The sequence below is a fragment of the Triticum aestivum genome, chromosome 2A, assembly GCF_018294505.1.
Source record: "Triticum aestivum cultivar Chinese Spring chromosome 2A, IWGSC CS RefSeq v2.1, whole genome shotgun sequence".
In the NCBI taxonomy this organism is placed as follows: Eukaryota; Viridiplantae; Streptophyta; class Magnoliopsida; order Poales; family Poaceae; genus Triticum; species Triticum aestivum.
In genome coordinates, this window is record NC_057797.1 from 166,624,657 (window position 1) to 166,633,470 (window position 8,814).

At 46.4% G+C, this 8,814-nt stretch overlaps 1 protein-coding gene across 1 annotated transcript; it reads right to left on the reverse strand.

Moving 5' to 3' along the window:
- Positions 1 to 1,828: 1,828 nt before the first annotated feature.
- On the reverse strand, positions 1,829 to 2,898 carry LOC123185071 (zinc finger protein AZF1). The gene has a single exon (XM_044597077.1). The coding sequence runs from the start codon at positions 2,820 to 2,822 to the stop codon at positions 2,160 to 2,162; it is 663 nt and encodes a 220-aa protein (XP_044453012.1). The 5' UTR covers positions 2,823 to 2,898; the 3' UTR covers positions 1,829 to 2,159.
- Positions 2,899 to 8,814: the final 5,916 nt, after the last annotated feature.

Here is an 8,814-nt window from a genome sequence, read left to right on the forward strand (position 1 = left end):
TATCCTTCACTGACAGGTGGGTCCCATACACAGGAAGCGCATGGGGCCTGCCACATGCAAGCGGAGTAACGGAGAGTTGATGGAGTGTGACTGAATTGTATCCAGGTGTACATCAAACTCGAATTGCAGGGTCATTTTGTGTCATATTTTAACTTTGTGTATGGATTTATACCCACCACGCAAGTTGATGTACCATATGTAGTGTAATTAGCTCTTTATTTTAACGTCCAGTATATAAACGCTGAGAAGTGAGATGTGGTTACTTAAAAGACATACTTTCTTTGCTTCTAAATATAAGTCTTTTTAGAGTTTTTAATATAAACTACATACAAATGTATATAGATGTATTTTAAAGTGTGGATTCTCTAAAAAAAATATTTAGAAAGGAAGAAAGTAATACAGTACTTTTTCAGTTAACCATGAGGAGCACCCCGAATGCAGACACTCCGTATCACATATAGGTAAAACAACACGAGGTTGTACCGTTATGGCAAACGGAAAAAAGAGCTGAATCTAAGAATGATATATTTTTTCTGTTTCAAAATAAGTGTCTCAACTTTGTATTAACTTTAGTATAAAATTATATTAGAGTTAAGACGTTTGTTTTAGGACGGAGGGAGTATAAAGTTATGAACCAAGCAAGCAGGCAAAAGTGCCTAGGAGCAGCCGGGCACAGCACAACGTTCCCTACGAGCGCCTCTCTCCCTGGTAGCACGGAGGGGCGCATGCAACACCTGCCGTGCCGTCGGCAGCCGGAGGCCGAGTCCACGCGTCCGGTGGATGCCGCCGCGTTGGCCTGTCTTCTAGAGCCGGGGCATGCATCCCATGGCATGGCTCCGCCTCGACAACGACACCCCGGCCGATCCCGGTCACGCACGCACGTACTCCGTCTCATTTCTGAGGCTGGGCAGACACGACACCCGGGACGCTCGACGTGACCTCTCTGCTTCGCTATTCTTAGTACTGCTACTTAACAATTGTATCGTTGCTTAGTTAGTTGATCAACCTTTTGCTTGATCCATATCCAAAGCTGTCAGCAAGGAGGTAAGCACACGCACACACATGTCTGAAACCGCACACACACAGCTTGCGCTGTTAATTAAGTAAAGCTGGAGTGCCAAGTCCTGGTCATAGGTCGTAATTAGCATGCATATTATGCATTGCACTGAGGCGTCATTCAACAACAAGCTAAGACGGATGGGAGCTGGAAGAGAGAATGTTCCAGGTTGCTACATACAAGTGCATGCATCATGGCCACTACGGCACTATACCCTCGACCACCCTCCCATGTGGGAATTAGTCATGAACTTAATGGAAACTAACTATGGCTTTCACAAGGCCAACATGTTTTCCCAATTGAACCCTAGTTGACTTTTGCTCTGTTTTTTTTTTAAATTGCGACGAGACTTCGGTTCTGTTCTATCTAAAACAAAATTCTTTGTTTTTTTTTGAACATAACAAAATTCTTTGTTGATGAAACTGAAGCAAGCGTAATTGAGTGTTGATGATGGTTACATGTCGAAACAATTAAGGTGGGGCTGGACGGTTGATTACGGCCGTCGTCTGTAACCTCCCTATGTTTGAGAGGTCAAAGCAGCATCCATATGTCCCTGTCCATGTATGCACGCCCTATTTTAACAGCCAGCCGCGTGTAGCTTTTGGATTAGTTTGAATTGCTTGCTTGCAGTGTTAGTGAGGACATCCCACGGCCGCTGATGAAATAGTGAAAAGCGGCCAGCAAAGATAAGTTCTTTTTCCGTGATCTAGCTGTAAGTAGTAATTTTCTTTCAAGCGTTTCACTGTCACACCAAGATATTTCGATACGAAGTTGAAAAAGGAAGGAAGAAAAGTTTCTATATGGTTTTGATCACAGGCTTACAAAGCAAGTCCTATCCCATTCCCAGCCAGCCGCCGGATTCTTTATCCAACGGCCGGAGTAAAAAACATGGACAGGTAAGCAAATTTGGTATGCCATTACCAGCTAGCCACGCCAGCGCTGAGCGCTAAGCGCTTACCATATCAACGCCGCAATTCCAATCCGGGGCCAGAACGAATTGAACCAACCAAATGACAATCGAAACCTAGAGAGGAATTTCCTCCTAAAACCATCAATCAAAAACCTAAATCCCGCGCCGCCGCCGCCACTGATCAGTGATCGATCAGATTGCTAGTAGCATCAGCCTCGCCCTCTTGGCCTCCGGGGGCGGGCTCTCGGCCTCGTCCCCGGCCACCCCCGACGCCGGCAGGTTCAGGTCGAAGTCCCTCAGCAGCGCCGCCGCCTTCGCCTTGGCGGCCTCCTTGTCCTTGCCGGTCCCGGCGCCCGCGGCGCCGCCCTCGTAGTGCAGGCGCTTGTGCCCTCCCAGCGCCTGCCCGGACGGGAACGTGCGGTGGCAGAGCGAGCACTGGTGCACCTTGGCCTCCACGGGGGCGCCGCCGGACGCCTCGTCGCCGCCCGCCGACGCAGCTGGCGGCGTGGGCGGCTTCCGGTGGCTCGTCTTGTGGCCGCCCAGCGCTTGGTAGGACGCGTAGACCTTGCCGCACACGGAGCACTCGTACCCCTGCGCCTTGGTCGGCGCCGCTCCCACGCCCTTGACGCCGCCGAAGCCGCCGTCCTCGACCTCGCCGCGGACGCCGCGCGACAGCATGAGGAGGGAGAGCGCCAGGTACTCCTCCTCGGACTCGGCGGCGCCGCCAGAGCTGGCGCTGCCGCTGCCGCCGCCGCCACGGGGCCTGGAGCGACGCCCTCCCCGAGCCCACGAGTCCATCGGCGGCGGGGACGGCGGCGGCACGGGCGACTTCCGGGACACGTCGTCGGGCGACATGGCTGGCGGAGATCGGCCCCGACGCAGGGTTGACCGGAGCAAGGGGGAGGTGGACAAGTAGGAGAGTGGTGGGTGTGCGGGGGCGATTGATAGGGGAGGCGTGGGTTGGGGCTGCCATATATAGTGCCGATGGGGAAGTGAGGGTAGTGCGGCTGCGGACTGCGGGGTGTGGCACTGTGCTCTCCTCCAGTGGTTACGCGATGGCGGGGCGGCGGGCCGGGGCGCACGTATGCGACCGCGAGGCCGTGCGTATGCGCCTGTGTCTGACTTGGTGATCAAGCCATGATCGTGTGGATGGGTGATCTGACGGTCGGGGTGTCGTTGGGTTCGGCGATGGCGCGATCTGGGCCCTTCGTGAGGGACACGCGGTGCGTTTGTTACCACGGATAAATCTTTGTCAACGTACTTGGTCTTTGTGTGAAACGTACGTACGTATACCCCTGCAAAAATGCCAAACAAGTATCTTGTATTTTTAGTCTAATACTATGTGTATTATAATGACCGAATGATAAATTAGCATTTTTTATGATTATACTTGGCATTTTTGTTGTGAGTGAGAAGATTGGCATCCTCTCTAGTCAACATGTAGGTCCGCCACCGCTGCTTTCGGGATAATATGCGTGCATTGATGGAGGACAAATCTAAATCTTTGCATTTAAGATTATAGATCCATGCACGCCAGTGGCGGATCCAGGAATTTAAAATTGGGTGTTCAAAAAAAATTCACCCTAACAGAGGAGCTAATTCGTTCACAGCAATACAAATTGTTCAGTAGCAACAACATCTGTATCAATAAAAGCAGAATCAAGCAACTGAAAGACAACAGATGAGTCAATTCTGGATCGGCCTTAACAGAGGAGCCAATTCGTTCACAACAACAGCAATACAGATTAAGGAAATTACAAAATAGATAAGAAAATTACAACTCGACCATACGCTTTGTCATGGCTTGAAAGCAAGAAATGACAACATCATCCTTCACTTCAAAAAAGAATTCCCTCTCAATAAATGTAACCAAGCAATCATTCAAGAGTTGATTCCCCATTTTATTCTGTAGCTTGTTTTTCACATAAGTCATTGAAGAGAACACTCTCTCAACACTAGCTGTTGCTACTGGTAGGATTAGAACCAATTTGAGAAGCTTGTAAACAAGGTTATAAGTGACACTCTTGTTTGTCTCGACAAGCATAATAGAAAGGTCGACTATGTTTTTGACCTTTCTAAACCTCTCATCTCTACGCATATCAGTAATGAAGTGTGTAAGTTGATAAGGAATATGCATCAGATCTTCCTCCGTGAAATCCAAAGGATAAAGATGCGCAAGCTTAACCAAGTTTTCCTTATGATAAGCAGCAAAAGATCTACGTATCCGTATTGCCAAGCTTGCCTTCCACGCCAAGGAAAGTCCCATCCGGACACGGGACGAAGTCTTCAATCTTGTATCTTCATAATCCAATAGTCCGGCTGTCCGGAGACCCCCTAATCCAGAACTCCCTCAGTAGCCCCCGAACCAGGCTTCAATGACAATGAGTCCGGCGCGCAGATTTGTCTTCGGCATTGCAAGGCGGGTTCCTCCTCCGAATACTCCATAGAAGATTTTGAACACAAGGATAGTGTCCGGCTCTGCAAAACAAGTTCCACATACCACCGTAGAGAGAATAATATTTTCACAAATCTAATCTGCTGACATGTTTTGACAGCATGACATCATGTCATGGCCCGGTCTTTATTCGAACCGTTTTTCTCAACCAGCACTGCACATATCACGAGGCGGTTTTCCTGACACGTCTTGTCAAAGCAGAGATCGTGTCCCCCTTATTACGGGATTCTCATCAATACGGGCGTGGGTAACCCAATCGTGCCTGTTGGTATGACTCCTCGATTTTAGGCAAGTACCAAACGGCCACGAGGAGGACGCTTGATATTCACCCTCTCTATAAAGAGGCCAAGGCCTGTCCTTTTTTCCCTCTCGCGCTCAATCGAATCCTTCCCCCGCGTCGAGCTCCAACACCCAAGGCTCAGGTCAAGCACTTCGGACCTTCAACCATGTCCGGATCCAACCTCCAAGGTCGGTGGATGCCTTCCTATGCCATAGAGGAGGACATCAAGAAGCTGAGAGAGGCCAGGTATCTGACCGCCCAAGTTGTCATTTCTTAAAGTTTGGGGCTGCGATGCTTATGTGAAAAAACTTCAACCTGATAAGCTCGAATCCAAATAGGAGAAATGTGTGTTCATAGGATACCCAAAGGAGACTATTAGGTACACCTTCTATCACAGATCCGAAGGCAAGATATTCGTTGCTAAGAATGGATCCTTTCTAGAGAAGGAGTTTCTCTCGAAAGAAGTGAGTGGGAGGAAAGTATAACTGGATGAGGTAATTGTACTTTCCCCTTATTGGAAAGTAGTTCATCACAGAAATCAGTTCCAGTGATTCCTACACCAATTAGTGAGGAAGCTAATGATGATGATCATGAAACTTCTGATCAAGTTACTACCGAACCTAATAGGTCAACCAGAGTAAGATCCGCCCCAGAGTGGTACGGTAATCATGTTCTGGAGGTCATGTTACTTGACCATGACGAACCACGAACTATGAGGAAGCGATGATGAGCCCAGATTCTGCAAAATGGATCAGTCAAAGAAAGGGTTCTTGCCTGTGTTACAAGGTGTGAAGTTGAGTCATACTCAATGCCTGACCATTGCAGAAGATAGAGAGGAAATGAAAGTCATTCCCTATGCCTCAGCCACAGGTTCTATCATGTATGCAATGCTGTGTACCAGACCTGATGTGTGCCTTGCTATTAGTTTAGTAGGGAGGTACCAAAGTAATCTAGGAGTGGATCACTGGACAGTGGTCAAGAACATCCTGGAATACCTGAAAAGGACTAACGATATGTCTCTCGTTTATGGAGGTGACAAAGAGCTCGTCGTAAATAGTTACATCGACGCAAGCTTTGACACTGATCTGAATGACTCTAAGTCACAAACCGGATACGTATTTATATTGAATGGTGGAGCTGTCAGTTGGTGCAGTTCTAAGCAGAGCGTCGTGGCGGGATCTATGTGTGAAGCGGAGTACATAGCTGCTTTGGAAGCAGCAAATGAAGGAGTCTGGATGAAGGAGTTCATATCTGATCTAGGTGTAATACCTAGTGCATCGGGTCCAATGAAAATCTTTTGTGACAATACTGGTGCAATTGCCTTGGCAAAGGATCCAAATTTCGCAAGAGAATCAAGCACATCAAGAGATACTTCAATTCCATCCGTGATCAAGTCAAGGAGGGAGACATAGAGATTTGCAAGATACATACAGATCTGAATGTTGCAGACCCGTTGACTAAGCCTCTCTCACGGGCAAAACATGATCAGCACCAAGACTCCATGGGTGTTAGAATCATTACTATGTAATCTAGATTATTGACTCTAGTGCAAGTGGGAGCCTAAAGGAAATATGCCCTAGAGGCAATAATAAATTTGTTATTTATATTTCCTTATATCATGATAAATGTTTATTATTCATGCTAGAATAGAATTATCTGGAAACTTAGTACATGTGTGGATACATAGAAAAACAGAGTGTCCCTAGTATGCCTCTACTTGACTAGCTCGTTAATCAAAGATGGTTCAGTTTCCTAGCCATAGACATGTGTTGTCATTTGATGAACGAGATCACATCATTAGAGAATGATGTGATGGACAAGACCTATTCGTTAGCTTAGCATAATGATCGTTTACTTTTTCTGCTATTGCTTTCTTCATGACTTATACAAGTTCCTCAGACTATGAGATTATGCAACTCCCGAATACCGGAGGAACAACTTGTGTGCTATCAAACGTCACAACGTAACTAGGTGATTATAAATATGCTCTACAGGTGTCTGCGAAGGTGTTTGTTGAGTTGGCATAGATTGAGATTAGGATTTGTCACTCTGTGTATCGGAGAGGTATCTCTGGGCCCTCTCGGTAATGCACATCACTATGAGCCTTGCAAGCAATGTGACTAATGAGTTAGTCACGAGATGATGCATTATGGAACGAGTGAAGAGACTTGCCGGTGACGAGATTGAACTAGGTATGATGATACCGACGATCGAATCTTGGGCAAGTAACATACCGATGACAAAGGGAACAACATATGTTGTCATGCGGTTTGACCCATAAAGATCTTAATAGAATATGTAGGAACCAATATGAGCATCCAGGTTCCGCTATTGGTTATTGAACGAAGATGTGTCTCGGTCAGGTCTATATAGTTCTTGAACCCGTAGGGTCCTCACGCTTAACGTTCGATGACGATTTGTATTATGAGTTATGTGATTTGATGAACCGAAGTTTTTTTGGAGTCCCAGATGAGACCACAAACATGACGAGGATTCTCAAAATGGTCGAGAGGTAAAGATTCATATATTGGAAGGTCACATTCGGAAACCGGAATGGTTCGGGTCGTATCGGATGAGTTTCGGAGTACCGGGGGTTACCGAAACCCCCCAGGGAAGTTAATGGGCCATACATGGGCCTTAGTGGAGGAGAGAGGGCCGGCCAGGGAGGTGGCGTGCGTCCCCCTTGCCCAGTCCGAATTGGAAAAGGGGTGGTGGCGGCGCCCCCCTTTCCCTCTCCTACTTCTCCTTTCTTTCCCTCTTTGCTATTCCGAAAAAGGAAAAAGGAGAGGGGAATCCTACTTGGACTAGGGAGTCCTAGTAGGACTCCCCACACCTGGCGCGCCCCCTTGGGCTGGCCACCTCTCCTCCCCCTTTATATATGTGGGAGGGGGGCACCCCAAAGACAGACCAAGTCTTCTCTTAGCCATGTGCGGTTCCCCCCTCCACAATTACACACCTCAGTCATGTCATCGTAGTGCTTAGGCGAAGCCCTGCGCTAGTAACTTCATCATCACCGTCACCATGCTGTCATGCTGACGGAACTCTCCCTCGGCCTCAACTGGATCAAGAGTTTGAGGGACGTCATCGAGTTGAGCGTGTGCTGATCACGGAGGTGTCGTACGTGATCGCGAAGACGTTCGACTACATCAACTGCGTTAGTAAATGCTTCTGCTTTCGGTCTACGAGGGTACGTGGACACACTCTCCCCGCTCGTTGCTATGCATCTCCTAGATAGATCTTGTGTGATCGTAGGTAAATTTTTTGAAATACTGCATTCCCAACAGGTTTACTATAGTACTTATAGTAGTGATTTGTTTTCTTATACTAACGGATCTCACGAAGGTTTTGTTGAGTTTTGTGTGATTGAAGTTTTCAAGTTTTGGGTTATCTTAGGATGGATGAAGGAATAAGGAGTAAGAAGAGCCTAAGCTTGGGGATGCCCCAGCATCCCCCGCTATTATCAAAAAATGAGCAAGCAACTAAGCTTGGGGATGCCCCCGAGTGGCATCCCCTCTTTCTTCTAACGACCATCAGTATTTTACTTGAAGCTATATTTTTATTCGTCACATACTATGTGTTTTGCTTGGAGCCTCTTGTATGTTATGAGTCTTTGGTTGTTTTATTTTGTGTTTTAAGTATTGATTCCTTCCTGGACAAACCTATTTGAGAGAGCCAAAATTATGTCATGACTTGTTAGAATTGCTCTCTATGCTTCACTTAAATCTTTTATGAGCTATGGACTTGCTCTAGTGCTTCACTTATATATTTTTGAGCATGGTGTGCTTTTGTATTTTTTAAGAAATGCTCTCTTACTTCACTTAGATTTATTTGAGAGTTGTTAAAATTTTCAAGAAATTCTCTCTTGCTTCACTTAAATTAATTTGGGACAAATAAAAAATTATGCTCATGATCTTCACTTATATTTGTTTGAGCTTATCAAAAACAACATATGAAAATTAGTTCCAAAGTGATAGATATCCAAGAAGGATATAATAAAAACTTTCATGAAGATCATTGGACAAAATAAACTTGATTATTAGTAATAGTTTTGAGATATGATGATGTGATATGTGAGTTTTGTTGATGAGTAATTATGCTTTAGTAAGAATATT